This window comes from Mus caroli, chromosome 17 (genome assembly GCF_900094665.2).
Source record: "Mus caroli chromosome 17, CAROLI_EIJ_v1.1, whole genome shotgun sequence".
NCBI lineage: Eukaryota > Metazoa > Chordata > Mammalia > Rodentia > Muridae > Mus > Mus caroli.
The window spans coordinates 16,507,324-16,532,474 of record NC_034586.1 but is presented as its reverse complement, the minus strand read 5'-3'; the positions used below and the strand labels follow the sequence as shown (position 1 = coordinate 16,532,474).

The 25,151-nt window shown below is 39.4% G+C and overlaps 1 protein-coding gene across 2 annotated transcripts; it reads right to left on the bottom strand.

The window, feature by feature from the left end:
- Positions 1 to 24,343, bottom strand: LOC110312213 (zinc finger protein 160-like). Of its 2 annotated transcripts, none has more exons than XM_029471111.1 (5): positions 24,189 to 24,343; positions 21,507 to 21,601; positions 12,113 to 12,239; positions 11,467 to 11,595; positions 1 to 7,129 (listed from the first exon to the last, which is right to left on the bottom strand). In XM_029471111.1, the coding sequence occupies exons 2-5, from the start codon at positions 21,519 to 21,521 to the stop codon at positions 5,157 to 5,159; spliced, it is 2,244 nt and encodes a 747-aa protein (XP_029326971.1). In that variant the 5' UTR covers positions 21,522 to 21,601; positions 24,189 to 24,343; the 3' UTR covers positions 1 to 5,156. The 2 variants fall into 2 exon arrangements, with proteins under 2 accessions (XP_029326971.1, XP_021041425.1); XM_021185766.2 differs by having other exon boundaries at positions 3,437 to 6,838.
- Positions 24,344 to 25,151: the final 808 nt, after the last annotated feature.

The window sequence follows — 25,151 nt, the reverse complement described above, 5'->3', positions numbered from 1 at the left end:
TATATATATTTGGAATATACCCTTAACATTACCTTTGATATGCTAACTGGCCACAGGGTATACATTAACCCTATCACTCAGGCCATTATTGGACTGCATTCTTACTTTAACCAGATTGTTGATCATTTCTTTAAGGCCCTTAAGTCCTGCACTCCTCGGGGCCCTTCTACATATTTTTGCAATATTGTCCAGCAGTCTGGAGAAACCTTCATGGACTTCCTATCCCATGTGACTGATGCAGTGGAAAGATGTGTTGATGCTGGCCCAACCAAAGACATGTTCATCAAGCAGCTTGCATGGGAGGGTCTTAATGCTCCCACTTGCAATGCTGTGGCAGCTGTAAGGAATGATGATATTCATAAATGGCTTGACTTAGACCCTGGTGTGAACCCCATTGCAGCCCTGACTGCCTCCATTGATGCCTTGGCCATAGAACATGTACAGAGGACATGCCCTTCCCTTGAAGGGCCCCTGATCACACCTGTTGGGGCTATGACAAGCGTTGTCACTTCCGATGGGATTGCCACTCAGCTAGGCCCAAGACCAGATACCCTCGTTGTAACAAAGGTTTCCATTGGGCTAAGGATTGTTGTTCTCAAAAGCAAGAAGACAATTTAAACTCCAAAAGGGGCACCCCTCAGTAATAGGGACCGCTGCTCGACCAGGAGTCTTTTGGACCTTGCCAGTGTTTCCTCACTCCCCAGTGATGACTGTACATTTAGAAGATATACCCGTTAAAGGGTTAGTTGATACAGGGGCAAATGTTGCTATAATAACAAAAGATGAATTATGGAGGTCTCCACATTGGAGACCCCAGACTGGGCCCTCCATTACAGGAGTTGGATGGCAGTCAGGGATCTTTTGCACCTGTTGTGGCTGATGTTTCCAGCAATATTTGGGGAAGGGATACTCTGAAAGACATAGGTGTCATCCTTACTATGGATGATTGCATCCTTTTTGATGATGTTATGCAACATGACCAACTAGATCACATATGTCAGAAAGTGAGGGATCATCCCCAATTCTAATGGCCACTGCCCACTCAGTGCCAACTGACACTAAGGTACCTGAGGGTGGACCAGTGGCCCATTTTGGAACCTAAACTTTCTGCACTCAAGGAACTGATCCTGGAACAATTAGCTCTGGGTCACCCATTACCCAACCTTTGCTAATCTTAAGTATGTACATGTTGTGGTAGGTACTTGCTCAGTCTTAGTATATGTGGTATCCATGACAGATGAAAAGGCCTCTCAAACCATTAAGGCCATGAAATCAGCAACGTTGGTAATGGAAGTGCTTTGGGCACTCAAGACTGACAATGTACTGGCTTATTCATCTTAGTAGTTCAAAGCCTTCCTATCCTCATGGAGGATCAGTCACTCCTTTGGGATACCCTATAATCCTCTAGGTCAAGCAATGGTAGTAAGCAAATCGCTCCTTTATAAAGGAGCACTTTATAAAGCACTTGCTCTGGTCACCTCTCCAGAATCCAAAATAGATCCACACCTAGTCTTGGTGGAGGCCGTTCCATGTGAACTTTTTCTCCTTAGATAGAAGGGCTGAGCCCTGCTTACAGACATTGGACATTTTTTTCTGATATGGATTAATGTACATAGTTTATTAATTTTTCTTCTGCCAGCAAGGTCTGATGAGCTCTGGGCTTTGACATCTCCACCCCCATTCTCTTGCCTGTGGCAGTTAACTCCCCGGCCTACCCTGATCTTTTCTCTTCCAATGCGAGTTTGGGTTTGCCCTTCATAGACTAAGTCACTACTACAGAATGGTTAGAGACACCTGACACATGGGGGAAACTCTCTGCTTTACCACCAATATCTACTCCATCAGCCCTTGTAGTGTGGTTACACAGTATGACCATGGGGGAAGTTCATGGTAATCTAACTTATGGTACCATGTTAGGCATGGAACACCATGTTCCCCTTACTGATTATATATCCCCAAAGGATCCCCCAAGCATATCATGTCCACTCCTGCCTCGATGTACAAAGGTCCCTCAAATGCCCACTTCTGTGAGACTTCCTGTCCCTTCAGAGCACTGCCAGCCACCCTGCACTAGGGGTAAAATTAACTAGGGACTACCTGATATTATCATCTAACCTCATACTTGGTATGGGGAGATTTACCTCTCATGATGCTTCCAATATTACTCCCTATGTTAACAAGGATCCCATTAGATTCCAATATTAACCCATTATGAACAATTGGGATTTATGTGGCCTAACTGTCTTGATTTACACCCCCTTACTCTCCTAAAGTGTGGCCCTCTCTTTAATGGGACAATATTAAGAGGCTCTTTCACCCCTTGTGGATAGCCACTTATGCTCTGATGGGAGGAATTGTCATACTAATAATTATTTTAAGTGTTCCCCAGAGTATATCTCCAGGTAGCATTCCATAAATAAGACAACCTTCCAGGTGCTGTGATCAAAGCATGGATGGCAGAGATCAGTGAGACCACCATGTAGAGTGTTCCTCATCTCCCATTGTGTGATGTCCCCCTGGAGTGATATCTCTTTGTGGGCTGGTAGTCAATGACAGGTAATATCCTAGAAGACAGGACAACCTAAGATAGGCACAATCCAGTAAACTGGGAATTCTCTGAGGTGGGTCAACAATGTTGAGGCAATGGCACCTGAGCTCCCACTAGGCTGTCAAAAATCTAAAAAAACAAAAGGGAGGATATATAGCAGGAACGGGGGGGGGGGGCGACTACCTCTATGTAAACACTGGGGGCTGCACAGCCACAACAGCATTACCTTCAGGAGGAACTAATTAATAACTGCATGAGAGAATAAGGATTTTTATTTAGTGCAAATAATGCTAGCCAATCAGGAATTACTGTTTAGAAGAGATGCTTTCTTGGGACCAATGCAGGCGTGGGTAGAGAGTATTAAAGTAGCTTGTAGCTGTGCATAGATGAGCTTGCTGCAGCATTTCTCACCTACTCCTGGAGTCTGTGTTGGTGACTCTGCACCATCTCAACCCAACCCCCAAGGGCAGGTAGGGTCAGATGGAGAGCTGTCCAGGGCACAGGCAACATGCTTCAAGTCAGTTTTTGTTTTTTCACAAAAGTCAAGAAGAGTGAGCACTGCACAGTTCATACCTATCAATGGAATGTCTGAAGTGTTGCACAGCTATGAAAAGAATACCCACGTGTATATATGAATAGAGAAACCCTGGAACCTTTACTTTGATAGTCTGCTCCATGTGTCTTTGTTGATGTACACTATACCTATGAAAGTATCCTAAAGACATGGACCAAGTTCACTGAAAAACAATTATAAGGTCCTAAAACTTTATGGTCTTTGAAATCATTCAAAAAGCAGAAAAAAACTTCAACCAGAAGAGGTTCACTCCATTTTCTCATTTCCCATGTGTAGGCATATGGAAAAAGTATACAAACAAAAGAAAATACAAATTCATTTATAGGAAAATAAAAGCTTTACTTTCATTAGTTACAAGTTCAATTAATGATATATTTTGAATAAGACAGTGGACAAACTTAACAACAAATTAAATGATGTCACTCTTAAGAAACCTTTTGTGTATTTTTTTACTTTTGGTGCTGCTGAGCACTGAACTTAGGGACTCACATGCATGACACAAGTGTTTCTTTTCTAGCTACATACACAGCCCCTACACTTTCTTTGAGATAAATTTTCCACTCTAATAATGTTTCTCACTTTAATTTTAAAAGTAAGAAAAATTATTATTTCCTAAGTATGAAACCTGTTGTCACTCAATATAGCAGTTCACTATGTCTTCTGCAGTTTATTTGACAAACACCACATCCCTAATAGCCTACTGTTCTTCTTTCACAAAAAGTGCAGTATCCTTATTTTGTGGCAGCTTCTGTATCCAATGATCATATGGTAGATCATTTCTTTCCAACTTAATTGCTTTTACCCAACAGAATGCTCCCATCATATACAATAAATGATAAATTTATGCTGTAATTTTACAATATCCTGTCCCTTTCAGAAGACAAATAATCTGGTTAGATCTTTTAACTTGACACAAACTAGAGTTACCTGAGAAGAGGGGACTCTTCACATTCATCAGGTTGGACTCTGGCCATTTCTGTCAAGTATTTTCTTTATTAATTACTGATATAAGAGGACATAGACCACTTTGGGCAGTGCCACCCCTTGGTACATGGTCCTAGGTTGTATGAAGGAAGCTAAGCCAAGAAAAGCAATTCACCAGGTATCATTTCTCCATCGTCTTCCTTAGTCCCTGCTTCCAGGTTCCTAGTCTAGCCTTTATCCTGGCTTCTTTTGATCAATTATAACCTATAAGATGAAATAAACCACTTTCTCACCAAGTTAGCTTTAGTCATGGCATTTAATACAGAATCTAAACACAAATTAGGAACATAACTTAGCCAATACTTAATTCAAAAGATGGAATGGAGTCATTCTCAAAAACCAGACATACATGACCCTTTTCTATTAATGTGACTTTTTACCCTATTTTTCCCAAAGGCTGCAATAAAAGGCCCCTGAGGCAGGTATTGTATCATCAGAAAGTTTCAGATAACAATCACAAATGGCAAAGCAGATTTTGCAAGGAACCATAAATAAATGAGTACACGAATATTAAAGGCAAGTATCAACCATCTTCAACCTTTCAAATATATGTTTTAGCTATTTTGACTTTTAATTGCTCAGTAATTATCAATTATTCTGTGGAATGTAACATTGAAAATTAGCTATGAAAAACAAGAGGCTGAGTAACTCTTTCCATTCACCTTCCACTGTAAATAGTCATTAAGTAACATCCTCAATAAGTGCCAATTGGATTATTTCATCAACAATGTGCATTTTTGTGTTTATAGAGGTGGAAATCATATCCTGAAGCATCTTCTCTACGTGTATGAAATGTCTTCTTAATATGTTATATGTCTACAAAAGCTTGATATATTTTTTATTTTAGGTCAAGTTCTTCCTACATATCCCAAGCAGACAATGCTCCCATAACAACCTGAAAAGGGTGGTTGTACATGCATACCACTACATCTAATGACATATTTGAACTCATGATGGGTGTTTATCATCAACACAATACTAACATTTTCTTAAGATTGTATTCCTGGATATTATGCAAGAAGTGAATTATGCCCAAAGACCTTGCTATATTCACATATGCTTCTGTCCAACATGAAGTCTCTGATGACTTGTAAGGTTGGAACTTCGACTAAAGACTTTGCCACACTCACTACATGTGTAAGGTTTTTCTCCAGTATGGATTGCCTGATGGGTAGTCAAGCTTGAACGCACACTAAAGGCTTTATCACACTTATTACACTGGTAAGGTTTTTCTCCAGTATGAGTCCTCCGGTGACTAGCTAGGTGTGAATTTTGAGTGAAGACTTTACCACATTCATTACACTTATAAGGTTTTTCTCCAGTATGGATTGCCTGATGAGTAGTCAAACTTGAGTATACACTGAAGGCTTTGCCACACTCATTACATTTGTAAGGTTTCTCTCCTGTATGGGTTCTTTGATGATTTGCAAGATGTGAATTTTGAGTAAAGACCTTGCCACATTCCATACATTTATAGGGTTTTTGTCCAGTATGGATTACTTGATGGGTATTTAGGTTGGAATGTGAATTAAAGGCTTTTCCACACTCATTGCATCTGTAAGGTTTCTCTCCAGTGTGAATTCTCTGATGGATTGAAAGGCTTGACGTCTGACTGAAGACCTTGCCACATTCAGTACATTTGTAAGGCTTTTCTCCAGTATGGATTACTTGATGGGAAGTCAGGCTAGAACGCACACTAAAAGCTTTGCCACATTCACTGCATTTGTAAGGCTTCTCTCCAGTATGAACTCTCCAATGTCTTGCAAGATTTGAAGTTTGGCTGAAGAGTTTGCCACATTCTTCACACTTGTAAGGCTTCTCCCCACTGTGAACTCCACGATGACTAGCTAGGTGTGAATTTTGAGTGAAGACCTTACCACATTCATTACACTTGTAAGGTTTTTCTCCTGTATGGATTGCCTGATGGGTAGTGAGGCTGGAGTACACACTAAAGGCTTTTCCACACTCATTACACTTGTAAGGTTTCTCTCCAGTATGTATTCTCCAATGATTTGCAAGGTGTGAATTCTGAGTAAAGACCTTGCCACACTCTGAACATTTGTAGGGTTTTTCTCCAGTATGGATTGCCTGATGGGTATTTAGGTTTGAATGTGAACTGAATACTTTCCCACACTCATTGCACCTGTAAGGTTTCTCTCCAGTGTGAGTTCTTCGATGAATTGTGAGGCTTGAGGTTTGACTGAAGACCTTGCCACACTCATTACATTTATAAGGTTTATCTCCAGTATGGATTACCTGATGGTGAGTTAGGTTTGAACGAACACTAAAGGCTTTGCCACAATGATTGCATTTGAATGGTTTCTCACCAGTATGGATTCTTCCATGACTCTTAAGGTGTGAATTCTGACTGAACACCTTGCCACATTCATTACATTTGTAAGGTTTCGCTCCAGTATGATGCCTCTCATGTACCAAAAGATAAGAGCGTCGAAAAAAAGCCTTACCACACTCAAGACACTTGTAAAGTTTTTCTCCAGTATGAATCTGCCGATGATATGCTAAAGAAGAAGTATAACTGAAGACTTTGTCACACTCTTTACATTGATAAGGTTTTCCCTTAATGGTTGCTTTCTGTCCTTTTATACGTAGTGAAGAATAAACATCATATTCATGAACAACAGGTGCTTTGTCACCACTAGCAAGAATTTTGCCAGATGACAAAATTGAAGAACCACTGCTGATGGACTTAGCTTCATTACCATCAATATTTTCTGCAGATGGAAATGGGTGCAGTTCAGATAGATGTGAAGTGAAGCTTAACAGATGCTGATTTTTCCTAAGGTTTCTTCCTGTCTCCTTTCCACTATCTTGATCTCTTCTACAAGTGGGTTTATAATTCCTTTCATGCTCTTTCCACTGAAACTCAAAATTCTGAATGTTCTGCTGGATTTCTCTGAAGGAAAACTCTTCAATGCCATTGCGTTTATATCTTTCTGCCACCTTTGTCTGGACTATTTCCCCTGAATCTCTACTCCCTTTAATTATATATTCAGGAGAGTTAACTAGAAGATATAACAGTTTTCTGGTTAAGTATAGACAAGATATTGTACAGTGAAAATATTTACAGCAAAAATAAATTTTACTGAGTTCATTTATCAAAATTTTGAAACATAAAAGCCAATTTAATTATCACAAAACAGTGATTTCATAATTAAGTACAGGTAATTGTATATAATTTTAAACTATAAGAAAGGACTCATTTCAAATAACTTATGACCAAATTATTCATATTAAGATACATAATCCAAGAAAAGATCATTTTTCCATCACATCATAAATGTATATATTATTGCCCAAAAGTATATGGCTGCATTACAAGTGAATGGAAAAAAATGATATTAACAGTATATTCTGCATAAATGTATATAAAATACCATAGAATATGATAATAGAATTCGATAATAATAGATACTTTATATAATCAGTTAAGTTGCAATTTTGAAATACAAAACAATAGCAAAAAGACATGAAAAAAACTCACAAAAACTGTATTAGCAAAAACAAGAACCTCTTAAAAACTTACCTAGACCAACTCATGAAAGGCATTTTTAACATGAACCAACAGTACAAATCTGTTATACTGCACAGAACACACAAAAACCAGGCACCTGTAGGTTCTAATAAATACTACAAAACAACTCTAGAATTCCATGATAAAGCAACCAGGCAAATAATCAATATATATATATATATATATGTCATAAATTGCTAAATGTAGGAGCTAGAGAGATGGCTGAGGCATTAAGAACATGTACCACCCTTGCAGAACAGCTGAGTTCTGTTCCCAGCACCCACAATGGACAACTCACAATCGCCTGTACATCACCTACTCCAGGGATCCAAAACTTTTATATGGACTCTGAGAGCATCTGCCCTCACATGTATATACACATGTATACAAATAATTAAAAAAAAAGATACATTGAAAATAAAATTCTGTGTGTTGTAAAATGATACACTTTCTTACTAAGGAGAAAACAGGGTTTTCTAAGCAGAAACAGCAAAAAAAAATAAAAGGAACATGGCATTCAGCCATTCCACTACTGTGTTTGCATATGTATGAAATGAAGTCACTATTAGGAGGACATGACTGACTACATAACTATAATTATGACAGTAAGGCTCACAGTAGCCTAGATATGGAATCAGTTTCATGTATGCAAGCAAATGAATAAAGAAAATAATCTGATGTCAGTAGAGGCAGCACCAGGTGCATCTCTCAGTTTGAGACCAGCCTGGTCTACAGAATAAGTTCCCGGGCAGCTGTAGATGCACAGAGAAACCATGCCATGAAAAGCAAAAAGCAAATAAAGTGACCAAACAAAACAAACAAACAAACAAACAAAAATGGGAAAAAAACAAGAAAATTATGCATGCACCTACATTTTATGTTATTATTCAGTCACAAAAAATACATGGGATTCTGTCATTCATTAGAGAAACTGACAGAAATATAGGGCATTGTGCTAAGCAAATAAACAAAACAGAAAGGAAAATATAGCCTATTTTCTCTTACATGTGGAAACTCTTTTTTAAGTTTGAACAAAGAATTATAAAGAACCAAGTCTATCAGGGAAGGGGAAGGAGAATAAGAGGATATAGTAAAACAAAAATTGGAGAGTGAACATGATCAAGGCAATAAAATACACATTTATGGAATGATGTATCTCACTAATTTAAACAAGTAATATGTTAATGATTATATTAAAGTCATTCTATATATACATATATATGTACATGTATATAACAAAATGATTTAAGACAGACACACAAAAAAAGACAGAAACATGATATTTCAGTGTGTGTATGGGTGTGTGTGTATGTGTGTGTGTAACAAAGTGATAATAAGATGGAAACATATGATCACACACACCATTTAAAAATGCACTTATTGCCCCTGTTGTTTTGTTAAAACTCTGGTCTCACTGACCACTAACTGATTAATATCCTCTACCCCTGCTGACTATCTTTCTGTTCCCTTGCTTCTAGGTGAATTGAGTTAAATTTTATATATATATAAAACTCATATATATGGGTAGAGAGATACACATATGGTGTTTACCTACATGTATGTTAACAGATAAATAATGGATAAGGAAAATACGTAGATATATACAATGAAGACTATGATCCCCGAATGAATTCCTCTTATCCACAGCAAAATTGTCAGAACTGGAGTGGGTGTCCAATAAAACAAAATGTGACAGTTAACTGCGGCTTTATTTTGTGTATAGATCATCCAGGCTGATAGACATTGTAATAAATAGAATGTTCTTTTGCAGGACAAAATTCTTCATATAAAATACATACACACACACTAGAGGGAGAGAGAGGGAGAGAGAGAGAGAGAGAGAGAGAGAGAGAGAGAGAGAGAGAGAAACTGCTGGTGATGGACACATGGTCTATTATATAACTTGGCTACTTGTGAATAATGTCACAGGAACAATACAGACATCCCACAGAAACATCATCTTGAGGTTTCAAGATCTACACTCAAAAGCTCAGTTGCTTGATTACACAATAACTCTTATTTTTATTTTTTCTGACGTCTCTGTAAAATGGTCTCATTAATGAATCCTAATCTATATTTTAACCAACACATAATAAGATTCTCCTTTTCCTCACATCCAAACCAAGGCTCAGCTTTTCCAAAGTATCAATTTTTGCAAGTGAAGGTAATGGCTCATTTGGATGAAAATTGGCATTTCTGCAATAATAGTATTTTTGTACGCCATTGCTGTTCAATAAATTTCTATTACACTGGCCATGGTAATGTACACTTATAATACATCTACAGAGGAGGCTGAGTGGCCTCTGCAGTGCTCAAAAGAGAATAAAAAGAAGGAAATAAAAAGAAGGAAAATACCAACATTTCTAATGGTGAGTGGAAGATGGTAGAATACTATCTCAGCTAGGCCCCGAGCTTAACCTCTTCTACACTGTGCATGCACATGTTAAGTCTAGCCCCATCTTTAAGTGTGCTGTTTTCAAACTGGCTTGTTTCAGGTTTCATGCTTTGGCTTTCCCTGTTGGATATATGATATGCAAATTCTTTCTCCAAACTCAGAGGGAAATACCTGATGGTAAATTTAAAACAAACAAACAAACAAAAAAAAAAACCAAAAAACCCAAAACCTGGTCATTTAGCACACAGTACCAAAGATCTTCTCAGTCACTCATGTGAAGTTTTGCAGTAATGAAAATAAGTATGGGCGAGGTGTCGTACTGAGACAGATGATCCAGAAAGGATGCTGGTATTGTATCATCCAGCAACTCAACTTCTGTAGATCTAGAAGACTGATGTGTCTATGGGATGTTTATACAATTCTCAGTGTTGTTCCTAGTAGTTAATTATTTAATTAGCCTTCCTATGCAACCAGTTGACTCTATATGTATTGTATTTGTTTTATTTGTTTTTCAGACAAAGAAAGTTCTAATTGCAACAATGACTATCAGTCTGAAGAATATGTTACTGAGCAAAATGAACCAAGTAAAGAACTATTATGTGCTGTTTTGCTTGTTAGCCTATTCATTTTAACTTTGATTTCCTTTGGGACAGGGTCTCACTACACAGCCCTGATTTGTCTGGAATTTAATATGTACATCAGGCTTTTCTCAAACTTATAAATACCCACCTGCCTCAGCTTCTCAAGTCCACAGATTAAGATATGCACTACCATGCCTGGTTTAGCCTGATTATTTCATAACTGATCTCTATTACTAATATAGCATTATATTCAGTATTATTCCTTTTGAGGGTGGCATATCCAGCTAGTATTTTCAACTAGACTCACCTCTTCAAAGTTCTATGTCAGGCAAGCATGGACACTCATATGTAATATCATCATTTGTCAGACTGAGGCAAAAGAACTGAGATTTCCATGCCAGCCTGGTTTGAACAGCAAAATCTTATAACCCATTCTCCTGCCCTACAGTTCTGGAACATATTACGTTGGCACAGAGAGTCAAATATTTCATCATGACGTTTCTAGTAAACACACATAACACCTTTGTCAAAACTTAATTAACTACATAAATGGATATGGTAGCTTACGCATATAATCCTAGCACTTGGAAGGCTGAGGCAGGAAGCTTACTCAGATGTTATGGTCACTCTGGGCTACACAGTGAGTTTCAGGTCAGCCTGAACAAAAGAGTGAGACACTACCTCAAATACACAAACAAGATTAAAACCAGACAAAATTACCTGGCACCACATGAGGGTGAATGGCTAAATTTTTGTACCTGTAAAGAATAGTGGCAGACTTATTTCTCACTGAGACCTTGCACTTGCCATTACACAGTGAGGCAGCATCTACTCTGCCCTTTTAGAGCTTACCTGCACTCATAGCTCTGATATATTCCTTTCCATTTGATTTTCTGGTACTTATTGCCTCACTCTCCACAGTCCAGGGTCCTTTGTTTTGTTCCAACTTAGACATAGCATTCAAATTTGGAAGTGTGACTCCTGTTTATAAAAAGATGGTAACATCAGGTACTGAGGATTTTAGAGAATTCCATACTGTGCTAATGTGAGGAGAGAATGTGTTACATATAAATCTAGAAAACTACCTCACAAAATCATCACTGAATGCCTCCTTCTGGGAGCTTAATGGACAGATAACTAGTTACCTACCAAGAACTACTGACTGAAAAGCTTAGGGAAAGAAAGCAAGGATTGAGATACTTTAAACACGTGCCTAGGTGCCATAAGCCATGCGTGGTGACAAATGCTTATAACTCCAGTACTAGGCTCAAAGAAAGTAAATAAATAAAAAATAAAGAACAACCAAAGTTTACAATAAGGGCCTGGGACACAGCCCAGTGGTAGAATGCTTGCCTGTGTAAAAGTCTTGGGTTCTATTCCCGGTGTACAACGGGAGGGAAGAAAGAAGGGAGAGAGGAAAGGAGCAAGGTAGAAAAGTAAAATGGCTCCACAAAGGCACAGAGGGAAAATGCAAAATTACAAATGAAGCCATCCTTACCCAGGGAGACCAGGTTGCTGTAATTCTCCAACATGACATCCCTGTGCAAAGCCCTCTGTGCATGGTCTAGGCATTCCCATTCCTCTTGAGAGAACTCTATGGCCACATCACTGAATGACAACTGTCCCTAAAAGGAAACAAACACATTTTACCATGTGGACATTTAGAATCTTTACAAAGAGGTGAGACAAGGGGAAAACCAAAACCAAAAAGATAAACTAATTTAAAGAGAAAAAAACATCTCCATGCTGTAACATTACAAAATACATGTCTTTGTTTAGTTCTCAGATGTGTAATTCACTTGTCATTTCTGGACTGATAAGAATGGATTCATCTCCTATGATGATGCTGACAGTTGAAATAAGGTTTTGAGGGTCCTGTGTTTTAGGAAGGTTGCTGGGAACCACTATGGCCAAGGCAGGAATAGGTCTGAACTTTAGGCCTTAGTCCCCATCCTCTAGGGAGAGTAGAGGGGCTGAAGTCTTAAGTGAACAGCAATGATCAATGGTATTAAGTAATCATATGTGATCGATGGAACCTCCATAAATCCTCAAAGCACAGAGTTTAAAGTTCTTTCCTTACATTCTGCCATGGTCAAAAGTCCTACAGAGTGGCTTACCCAAGAAGGGGGTAAAAGCCACAGCCTATCTCCTGTACCTCACATTTTGTGTCTTCTTTGTCTAACCATTCATGTATAGTCTTTGGAATGTCCTTCACAATAAATGGCGAAAGGTTAGGGATTTGCTGAGTACTGTGAGCTGCCTTAGAAAATGAATATAAGATACAATTTGCAAAACACATGAAACTCAAGAAGAACGAAGGCCAAAGTGTGGACACTTTGCCGCTTCTTAGAATTGGGAACAAAACACCCATGGAAGGAGTTACAGAGACAAAGTTTGGAGCTGTGACGAAAGAATGGACCATCTAGAGACTGCCATATCCGGGGATACATCCCATAATCAGCTTCCAAACGCTGACACCATTGCATACACTAGCAAGATTTTGCTGAAAGAACCCAGATATAGCTGTCTCTTGTGAGACAATGCCGGGGCCTAGCAAACACAGAAGTGGATGCTCACAGTCAGCTTTTGGATGGATCCCCAATGGAGGAGCTAGAGAAAGTACCCAAGGAGCTAAAGGGATCTGCAACCCTATAGGTGGAACAACATTATGAACTAACCAGTATCCCGGAGCTCTTGACTCTAGCTGCATATGTATCAAAAGATGGCCTAGTCNGCCATCACTGGAAAGAGAGGCCCATTGGACTTGCAAACTTTATATGCCCCAGTACAGGGGAACGCCAGGGCCAAAAAGTGGGAATGGGTGGGTAGGGGAGTTGGGGGAGGGTATGGGGGACTTTTGGGATAGCATTGGAAATGTAAATGAGGAAAATACCTAATAAAAATATTTTTAAAAATATTAAAAAAAAAAGAAAGAAAATGAAACATAAAACTGAAGAGAGGGAGAGCAGTCTACGGAACTGATGCTTCTAGCTGTCTAATGTCAGAATGCAACAGAATTAGTTGACACTGTGCTGGGGTTCACTGGAGAATTTCTTGCCTGGGATGTGGGGAAAACTTCGTATGTGGACTAGCCTAAGCTTTCTGTTGGATGAGAGCATACAGGGAGAAACAGACCTTGTTTTTCCTATGTTCCCAGATTAAGATGTAACAGAGCAATATAGCTTCTCTCTAAAATTATTTTCCTTTTCTGTGAGATATTATGGTATGTCACAGTGCATTTCTCATGTTTGTGAATAATAGAAATAGCAAACAAATGAAAGCCAACAGTGTGTGCCCCTTTCACTTACCTCCTGTTCCCATACATTCACTCTGTTCACCCAGGCATATTTCTATGCCCTTTTGCCCAATAACTATAACTAATAACTATCACTTATTTCTTATCCCATTAAAGAAAAAAAGAAAAACCCATAGGCTCATCTCAATTGTACTGGTAGATAAGATGACTGACACAGCCTGCTCAGTTTCTAGCTGAGCTATTGCATGGGCAGTGTCTTCAGAGATAAAGTCATGAGGCTTTAAGAAAAACAAAAACAAAAACAAAAACAAAAACGGGTGAGTAGCCTGCCCACCAGTTAACTGTTACTCCCTCGACTTGGTTTCTAAAGGCATTTTCTACTATTTCTGCCCTTCTACCTCATTGCTCCCCTTATAGGCCCCTACTGCCATTTCCAGCACATTTCCACAATTCCACACAATACCACCATCAGGACACATCAGTCAGAAGAACAGGGGAGTGACTTGGCTGCCAGATAAACTGTCCTATTCTCTAGACTTGGCTTAGAAAACACATTTCAATGCCTGCCTGTTATAGGTTATTTCATTACACTGTGAAGTCCAAGATTATCTTTTTTTTTAACCAATCATGTATATTCGAAATATTCATTAAAATCTCACGAAAAATAAAGGTTGAAAACTATGGGAGAATTACACAGTAACATAACAGCATGCAAGGAATATTTTTTCCTCATACACAAGAAACTGGTAGCTACTCAGAATATGATACATGATTGGACTTGAACTTGTTATTCTGAGATAAGTTGATGTTCAAAGGGGGAAGGTGAAGACTGAAGGCCAGTACAAGAAACGACCTTGTAGATTTCACTTAATTTTCTTATTGTTCTAGAAAATATCATGTGCTATCTGAAATTTTTGCTTTTAATTTCTCTTCATATATTTCTAAGAACAAATGTGTTTTCCTATACAACCATAGTTTGTCAATCAGACTCAACAAGTATAACCATGACACAAGCTTTTCCAGTTATATTTAATCTATGGTACATCTGTCAGCTACATCAATTATTCTACAAGATTATCTTTTTTACTGGCAAAAAAAAATTTGTTTCTAGTTGTGAGGTGGTTCTGCCTTAGCACACACTTTTAATCTCTCTGGCTGGAATACAGACACACCCTTACTCCACATTTTTAATTCAAAAAAGTAAAGTTAGTTTTTAGAAGGAATCACCTATGTTTTGAAACTGGTGTCTAATTGAGTGGCAGAAAAAGTGGCAAATCATCAGAGAAATATTTGACAGAATAGGATATGCCCAACTCCCATGAAAAAAAGACTCAAAAGAAAGTTGACTTATGAGAGAGCAATGCAGAGGGGGGAGGGCAGTTTTACCAAAACAGAACAAGCCAGAAACAAGTTAAAAGAAGAAAAGACAGAATTAGGAGACAGAAGATTAGAACATATTGCCAAAGTTTGTATGAGGACAAGCAGAATAAATAAGGAGAAGTAGATAGAAGGTAGATCAAATCAGTAAGCTGGAGAGGAGCCTGAGTCAGAACAGCCAGAGATCAGAAAGAAGTAGGAAGGGCCAAGGAAACAAACAAGCAGGTGAAGGAAACTGGTGAAGACCTGAAAATTGAAATAGAAGCAATAAAAACAACAAAAATGGAGGGAATTCTAGAAATATGGTGTAGAAACATTTACTCTCAATTCAGCGTTTCTACCCTGCCTTTGACCTTCCCAGATAAAAGATATACACAACCTTTATATTTGTCATCAGCCTTAATCAGCAGAAGAGCTGAGCAGATATCTATATTCTATGCTATTTTGTCTATTTTCCACCCAATAATCCCATTATATAATTTGCCATGCCAATGCACATGGCCATTACTTTAAGAATTTTACCCCAACAAGGGTTTCTCCTCTCTTCATTGTCTTTCTTTTCTTTTCTTTTCTTTTCCCTTCTTTTCTTTTCTTTTCTTTTCTTCTTTTTTTTGTTCTTTTCACCTTGTGGTTCTCCTTCAACCCTAAGCCTAAGAATCCTAAATCCCATCTATGTCTACTGGCTATCAGCCTATTTATTCACCAATAAAGGATAACTTGGGGAACAAGGTCACGTAACATCACTTGGTCTTTTTGTAGTTTCTAGAAGTAACTAGAATTTAGCATAGCAAAGGTCAAACCTCAACAGAAATGCTTGAAAATCTAGGTAAGTGAACAGGAACTGCAGATACAAACATCAGCAATAGACTACTGGAGATGGAAGAAAGACTCTCAGGGGTTGAGGCTACTGAGAAGTAATAGATTCATTAATCAAAACAAGTGTTAAATCTACTAAATTTGTGATACAAAACATGCAGGAGAGCTCTTGCTCCTTCGCCTGCTTGCCGTGTGAGACTGAGTAACTGCTAGATCCTTGGACTTCCATTCACAGCTGCGACTGAACCATTGTTGGGAATTGGGCTGCCGACTGTAAGTCATCAATAAATTCTTTTACTATATAGAAAAAAAAAAAAAACATGCAGGAAATCTGGAACACTATGAAAAAAACCAAACCAGCTGGGTGGTGGTGGCGCAAGCCTTTGATCCCAGCCCTTAGGAGGCAGAGGAAGGTGGATTTCTGAGTTCAAGGCCAGCCTGGTCTACAGAGTGAGTTCCAGGACAGTCAGGGCTATATAGAGAAACCCTGTCTTGAAGAAAAAAAAAGAAAGAAAGAAAAGAAAAAAAAGTAGGGGAATGCCTGGGCCAGGAAGCAGGAATAGGTGGGTTAGAGAACAGGGGATTTGGGGAGGGGAAGCTAGGAAAAAGTAACATTTGAAATGGAAATAAAGAAAATATCTAATTTTAAAAAAAGAAACCTTACTAAAACATAAATCACACATTGAACCTCAGATATTAATAGTGAGAGACTTCAGTATCTGACTCACCAATGGATAGGTAATCCAGACAAAAATTAAACAGAAAACTGGAGCTAGCAGACATTATGAATTTAATGGACCTTACATATATATATACAGAAAATTTCACCAAAATACAAAAGAATATAGCTTCTCAGAAACTCATGGAATATTCTCAAAAACTGACCACATACTGGGTCACAAAGCAATCCTGGGCCAACTAAGTAAAATGAAAATAAGGCCTTCTATCTTCCTTGACCACTGTGGAGTAAAGCTGCATTTAAACAACAGAAACAACAGAAAGCCTACAAACTCTTGGACACTGAACAACTCCCTACTGAACAAATTCAGTGTCAGGAGAAATAAAGACAGTAAAGACTTCCTAGAATTCAATGAAAATGAATGAACAACATACTGAAGCCTTTGTTATAGAAGGAAGTGTTGATAAGAGTTAAGTTCACAGCACTATATGCCTTCATTAAGAAAGTAGAAAGATACTACACTTGATCTTAGCCAAAAGGCATGAAGGCTCGATGCCCGGGTGTAGGGGAATTCGAGGGCGGGGAGGCAGGAGTGGGTGGGTTCGTGTAGGCACACCCTCATAGAAGCAGGAGGAAGGGGGATAGGATAGAGGGGCTCTGGAGGGGAAATCGGGAAAGGGGATAACATGTAAACTGTAAATAAATAAAATATCCAATTAAAAGAAAGAAAGAAAGAAAGAAAGAAAGAAAGAAAGAAAGAAAGAAAGAAAGAAAGAAAGAAAGAAAGAAAGAAAGAAAGAAAGAAAGAAAGAAAGAAGGGAGGGATGAAGGGAGGGAGGGAGGGAGGGAGAGAGAGAGAGAGAGAGAGAGAGAGAGAGAGAGAGAGAGAGAAGAAAGAGCACACTAGTGACTTATCAGGACACCTAAAAGCTCTAGAATAAAAAGGAGTACATGGTAGGAAATAATCAAACTCAGGACTGAAATCAATAAAATAGAACTAAAAAGAAAAATGGAAAGGATAAATGAACAAACATTTGGTTCTTTGATAAAATCAGCAAAATTGACAAACCATGATCCAAACTCACTAAAGGACAGAGATAATATTCAAATTCACAAAACCAGAAATGAAAAGCAGGGCATAACAATACTAAGGAAATGCAAAGAATAATTAGATCATAGTGAAAAACCTGTACTCCACAAAATTGGAAAATCTAAAAGCAAGGGACTATGTTCTCAATAGATTCTACATATAAAACTTCAACTCAAACAAACAATTTAAATAGAGGTATAAACACTAAGCAAATAGAAGCAGTCCTTAAAAGTCTCCCAACCAAGAAAAGCACTGGGCCAGAGAGTTTCAGGACAAAATTTAAATCAGACATTCAAAGAAGACCTAATCCCAATTGTCTTAGTCAGGATTTCTATTCCTGCACAAACATCATGACCAAGAAGCAGTTGGGGAGGAAAGGGTTTATTCAGCTTACACTTCCATACTGCTGTTCATCACTGAAGAAAGTCAGGACTGGAACTCAAGCAGGTCAGAAAGCAGGAGCTGATGCAGAGGGCATAGAGTAATGTTCTTTACTGGCTTGCTTCCTCTGGCTTGCTCAGCCTGCTCTCTTATAGAACCAAGACTACCAGCCCAGAGATGGTCCCACCCACAAGGGGCCTTTCCCCCTTGATCACTCATTGAGAAAATACCTTACAGTTGGATCTCATGGAGGCATTTCCTCAACTGAAGCTCCTTTCTCTGTGATAACTCCAGCTGTGTCAAGTTGACACAAAACTAGCCAGTACACCAACATTCCTCAAATTATTCCACAAAATACAAAATAGAACATTACCAAATTCATGCTATAATGACAAGATCAACTTGATACACAAACCAAAAAAGTATTCAAAAAAGTATTCAACAAAGTAAAAGAGTTAAAAACCAAAGTTCCTCATAGACACTGATGCAAAAATACACAATAAAATACTTGCAAACTAAGTCCAAGAATGCATCAAAAACATGATTCACTGTGATCAAGTAGACATCATTCCATCTGCGGATGATGGCTCAACATATGAAAATCTGTCAGTGTCATCCTCCATATAAACACAGAAAGAAAACAAGCAAACAGACAAACAGGCAACAACAACAAAATCACATGGTCATCTCATTATATGGTTAAAAAAAACTTTGACAAAATCCAACTCACCTTTATAACAAAAGACTTGGAGAGATCAAGTATACAAGGGACATATGTGAACATAATGGAGACAATAACAGAAAGCCTATATAGCAACCTCAAATTAAATGGAGAGATACTCAGAGCAATTCCACTAAAATCAGGTACACAAGGCTGTCCTCTATCTCTATATATATATTCAATATATCTCTATATATGTATTCAATATGTATCTATTCATATATCTCTATATATGTATTCAATATAATACTTAAAGTTCTAACTGAAGCAATAAGACAACTAAAGGAGATAAAGTACAGATAAAATGGAACAGAAAAAGTCACAATATTGTTATTTGCAGAAGATATGATAGTAGTATACATAAGCTACCCCCCAAATTCTACCAGAGAAATCCTACAGCTGAAAAACTCCTTCAGCAAAGTGGCTCCATACAAGATTAACTCAAAATAATAATAATAATAATAATAATAATAATAATAATAATAATAATAGCCAGGCGTGGTGGCGCACGCCTTTAATCCCAGCACTTGGGAGGCAGAGGCAGGTGGATTTCTGAGTTCGAGGCCAGCCTGGTCTACAGAGGGAGTTCCAGGACAGCCAGTGCTACAGAGAAACCCTGTCTCAAAAAATCAATAATAATAATAATAATAATAATAATAATGATAATAATAATAATAATAATAAGAAGAAGACAATGAAGAAGAGGGCATCAGACTCCATTGCAGATGGCTGTGAGCCACCACGTGGTTGCTGGGAATTGAACTCAGGACCTCTGGAAGAGCAATCAGTGCTCTTAACCACTGAACCATCTCTCCAACCCTCAAATTTTTATTCCTGAATATTCAATATTAATCAAATGAAGGGAAATGTTACTGTATTTTTTTTTTTTAATTACAAGGACATGTTCACTGATAACTGAAAAATATAACTGCTTTTACCCCAAATGCCAGCTTCAAGCGTCCCATGGGAACAGCAGGGTCTGCAGGATGAGTTGTTTACAGAAGCCCCTACTGTTGAGCACTCAGCTATAATTCCTATTGACAGCTCAGGAAGTAAAGTACTTGCCTGGAAAGCATGAGGACTGAAATTTTCATCCCCAGCATTAGGTAAAACTTGAGTGCATCTCATTATGTAAACTCAGTGCTACATGGATGGATACACACAGATCCATAGAACTTAACCAATTAAGGAACTCCAGATTCCATGAGAGATACTGTATCAAAATAAAAGTGGTAAGTCACTAAGGAAAATGCTTGTTTTAATCTCTGACCACCTCCAAATATACCTACATGTAGTACAGACTCGCATGAACATGTACATACTTTACATATACACAGAGATGAAAGCCTCATGTGCATCACTATATCAGCACTCAGGAAGATAGCCTGAGTTCAACAGGAAAACAGTCTCTCTAAAAACAAGGACAAAACAAAACTGAACCTAACTAACCAAACAAGCAAAATACTCTGATATGCTTGCAGACAAGAACATAGCATAACTGTCTCCTGAGAAGCTTCATTCAGCAGTGGATGGAAACAGAGGCAGAGATCCACAGCCAAACATCAGATGCAGCTGGCAGACTCTTGGGAAAGAGTGGAAGATAGAACTGAGTGAGCCCAAGGGGACAAGGTCATCACAAGGAGACCTACAAAGACATATAACCTGCGCCCATGGGGACTCAAAGTGACTGAATCACCAACCAAAGAGCATGCAGGGGCTGGCCCGTGACCCCCTACACATTTGTAGCAGATGTACAGCTTAGTTTTTGTTTGGGTCCCCTAACAATTGGAGCAGGGGCTGTCTCTGACTCTATTGCCTGCCATCAGATTCCCTTCCCAGAGCTGGACTGCCTGGCTGTGCTTCAGTGGGACAGGAGGTGCTTAGTCCTGCTGGGACTTGATGTCCCAGGCCTGAGTTGTACCCAAGTGCAAGAAGAATCCATTTCTCTGAGAAGAGGAGGTGATAATGAGGATAGGGGATTTATAAGGGTGGGATAGGGCAGGGGAACCTGGGATTAGGATATAAACTGAATAAATAAGTGAAAATAAATAAATAAATGAATAAATAAATAGGAGAAACAAATATACAAAAGACCCCAAAACTATAGTATCTTGATGATAAAATACAGCACCCTCGATCCCTCATTCCATTTTCTTGTTGTTGAGATGTTCTCTTAGAAATACTGACCATCAACTTTACTATCTGTGATGTACTGAATTAAGCAGAATATGATTTCCCTTCATAACTCGAAAGGGAACTGTGCTCATTAACATATGACTTCCATGTGTAGTTTCTTTAACCTACATCTAGAGTGCTAACAGTTCACTTGGATATGAACCTAGACAAACCTTCCTGCCCAACGGCATAATGGCTGCTCCTTGGACACACTCAAGGGAAGCTTCTCCCATGTTCTATATGACAGAATCATTGCATTATAAAATTTAGTGGGTAAAGGAAATATGAGCAAGAGCAAGTGAACAAGTCTAGTCTATACCCAGTGAAGGTCAGCAGTTTCCATGCCTACCACTTCAGAAAGCAGAGAATCAATGGGGAAGGGGTGTACTTACTGTACCTGAGTGACAGCCATCCCTGGCTTTTTTTTATTTCCTCTTTCTTCTTCTCCTCCTAGGTTCTTCCTTGTGCAACATTAGTATTTCGAAATCAATCCTGAATACCAAAAGCATACAATTAAGTATATCACATGCTTGCAAGGTGATATAATAAAAAGTCTTATTCTGGGAATGAATGAATAAATAATAAAGCCTGGATATTGTGGGATATACATACAATCACATCGCTCAAAGCAGAGAATTGTCAACCGAAAGCCTAGACAACATAGTGATTTTCAGGCCATATGGAACTAACGGAACCGTCTCTCAAAATAGTAAAAATATAATATCCAGGATACATGCAATCACTTATCATCCCCTTTTGAGACAAGAATCTACTATATAGCCTGGGCAGGCCTTGAATGCATGATCCTGCTGTGTCTGTCTCCTGAGAGCTGGGATTACAGGTGCATGGGAACCAGCTCAGCAAGACACCCACTTCCTGTGTCCAGAGCCACAGCCACAGCCACAGGAAGGACTTCATTCACCATGTAGAAATAAGGGCATCTGTAGCCCACTATATCAAGAGGTTATAGCAACAACAAACTACTGCAGGAGGGACAACAGGTGACTTGGCACTTTTCTCTAGAACTTGATCCCTTCTCATAAAGATCAGGAATACAAGGAATGCCACTGCACACACTCGGAATGCACACACGTATACATACAAACACGTATAACCAAACAGACAACATCAATATAAGCAGAACATTCAGCCAGCACTTCAGAAGTGGACAGCTTCCCTACATGACATGTTGAAACGTACAGGAGTGTCTTCTGAAAAGGTCACCTGTTCCCTTTGTCTTGTTTCTCATAATGAGCAAACCTAACCAAAGCATTTCCCTGACAATCTGTTGCTGAGTGAGTAGATTAACAGCACTTGTGATAGCAAGTTATATTCAGGACATGGGACTTGGAAGTGAAAGGGTACAGTGGTGAGAAACGGTGGCATTTGAAGTGAGCAAGATATGAGTTAAATAAGCAGCTAGAGCCATGAGTCCCACCATGTGTGGAGAAGAGGCCCTTGGTCCTGGGAAGCTTCTATGCCACAGTATAGGGGAATGCCAGGGCCAGGAAGTGGGAGTAGGCGGGTTGGGGAGCAAGGGGAGGGGAGAGGAGATAGGGGATTTTCAGAGGGGAAACTAGGAAAGGGGATAACATTTGAAATGTAAATAAAGAAAATATCTCATAAAATGTCTATAAAATAATAATAATAATAAAAATATGAGTTAAAGCAATTAAGTTGGTGCCTGACAGGCTAGCTGCCTGAAGGAGAAAAAACATCACACATTTAGTGTGACTGGAGGCAACACATTCTATGCTAAAAGTTAAGTGTTAGGGGGTTAGAAGAATCCCACAGCTCCTCCACACATTACCCCTGTCAAAGAAGGGTGACACTGTCTAAAAATCTCACATTAGTTCTGGCTGTATAAGGACTATAAAGGATCAGTAAACACTATCAGTATTTATTCATTGAGAACGTGTCTTAGTTATTTATTCCAGGCCACCTTAAAGTCTCCATTTTCCTACCCCAGCTTTCTTCCCACATGCTGGCATTACTAATCTGTGCCACCATGCCTAACACAATACCAGTTAATGCCCATCAGATCAAGTTTCGCAACTCTCTTCCATACCACTAAAATTCAAACAAAAGTTAAGGGTTTTTTTTTTCCAACAACAAAAAGAAGCTCAGTAATAATAACCTTACTATTCTATCAACTTCTCCTTTATCCAGCCTGCCCCTCCCTCATTCTGCACTATCTTATTCACACTTTCTGAAGGGACTTTGCCAGCTCCAGCATGGTGACCATGACTCTGGTAGGCCTTGCCCTTTTCTTCTCTCTGCCTTGCTAAAAACTCTCAGATTACATTCCTAAAGCTACCCCCAAAGTCTATTCCCTTATTTGGCCAATTTCTCCTCCTGACACTTACTATGAAAGCCCAGCTATCAAAGCATTGAAGTCTGGCAACCAAAAGGCACCTTTGGCTCACCTAATTAATGTGCCAGCTAAACACCTCGTCCTAACAAGGGGATTCTCATTTTACCTCTATAAGCCGCCATTTGCTTATGGGTCACATCTGTCTCCTCTCTATCTAGAAACAGTCATTTGGCCAACTTCTGGACAAATACTCCTAACCACTCTCTCTTGCCCCTTTTCTGCCCTCTTCTTTGTTCCCTTCCCCTTCTACCTCTATCTCCTGTCTTTGACCTTTATCTGGGCCTTCTGTACCTCTAAGACAAATAAATCTTTGTGCTGAGAACTTGGTCTGAGAACTTGGTCTTGGAAGTTCTCCCCAGATACTTTCCCTTTCACTTCCATCTCCTGCTTTTCTTTCTGTCACACATTATGGCAGTTTAGCTGTTCTCTCCCCCTCCTCTCCACTCTTGCCAGCATCTCCAGACCCTGCTTTCTTTTTCCTTTCCACCAGGCGCCGCGGCAAGCTGCTCCTCTGCTACTCTTGTCACGCGCAGCACTCTCTAGTACAGCATCACCTGGCACTGCCTGCACAAACGAGAGTCATGTCTCCTCCCCCATGGCTGAAGCTTTTGAATCCGTGCCCCCCCCCCCCCGCTCCTCCCCGGCTGCATCCTCTCTGGGCACCCCTCCCCTGGCTCCGCTGCCATTTCTCTCCCACGTTCCTACTTCCTCAGTCTCGCAGCTCTCCGCGTCAGTGAAGCTTTGCACACAAGATGGGGATTCCAGGGCAGAGGTCCGGGTTCTGAGTGCCAGCAACCGTTCTGAAGAATCTGGGAAAACTCACCCAGCTACAAAATTTATGCAGCGCAAAACCGCTTCCGGGTCGCTGCGCAGGAGTGCATTCAGCATTCCCGGTCAGCTCCGGGTAAAATAAGGCGGGACCAGAAAACAAGTGATTGACGCTAACAAGGGGCGGTACCTAGAAAGGAAGCTGCTCTGAGAAGGAATTTTTAGGGGATGCTGGCCACTGCGTGCTTGTGGGACGTGGAACAGGACACTGTTGCTTGGAGGGGACAGTATCTAAAGAAATGCTTATGGGCTAGAGTGGACCTGAATGCTGAGAATGGCGTGGTGAGGGCTTAGAACTGATTAGGAAAACAGCGGGGTGGGGGATCAAACCAAGTAATGGACTAGAAGGGAGTGTGGGGATGCACTGGAGAGTAGGATAGTGCTCAAGTTCAAGTGGTCATGGGTCTGGCTCTACAAGGGGATTCAGACTAGGTTGTGTTCTTGGTGCACAATTCTCAGTCCCTGCTTATTCTCCCACAGGTTCCTAGCTCTAAGGAGTAGGGCTCCTGAGCAGTGTCAATCAGTAACCATGCATAGGTAGGAGAGTCGGGGACGATGGTGAATATAAGCAAGCATAGGTTTTATTTTTAATTAGACGAGTTTTATATATAAAAACAATTACCTATTTTAAAAGTTATATTTTCTGTTACAAAAGAGAATTGCATTCACAAAGGTCATGAACGGTTGGCACTGAAGATCGATTCTTTTTTTAAGTGCCAACTTTCCTCTTTGTAATAAAAATAACAATTTAAAAATATTTTAAGTGCTTTTTGGCTTGAAAGTTTGAAACAGCATATAAGCTATTTTGGCATTCTCATTGAAAGTTCTTACTGTATCTAC

Bases quoted from the DNA above. Each gene is read 5' to 3' on its own strand.
- LOC110312213 (XM_029471111.1), bottom strand. The intron at 11,596-12,112 runs GTAAGGATGGCT...TTTTATAAACAG, and splicing joins CAGCAACCTGGTCTCCCTGG to GAGTCACACTTCCAAATTTG. The intron at 7,130-11,466 runs GTAAGCTCTAAA...TATATCTTCTAG, and splicing joins TATCAGAGCTATGAGTGCAG to TTAACTCTCCTGAATATATA.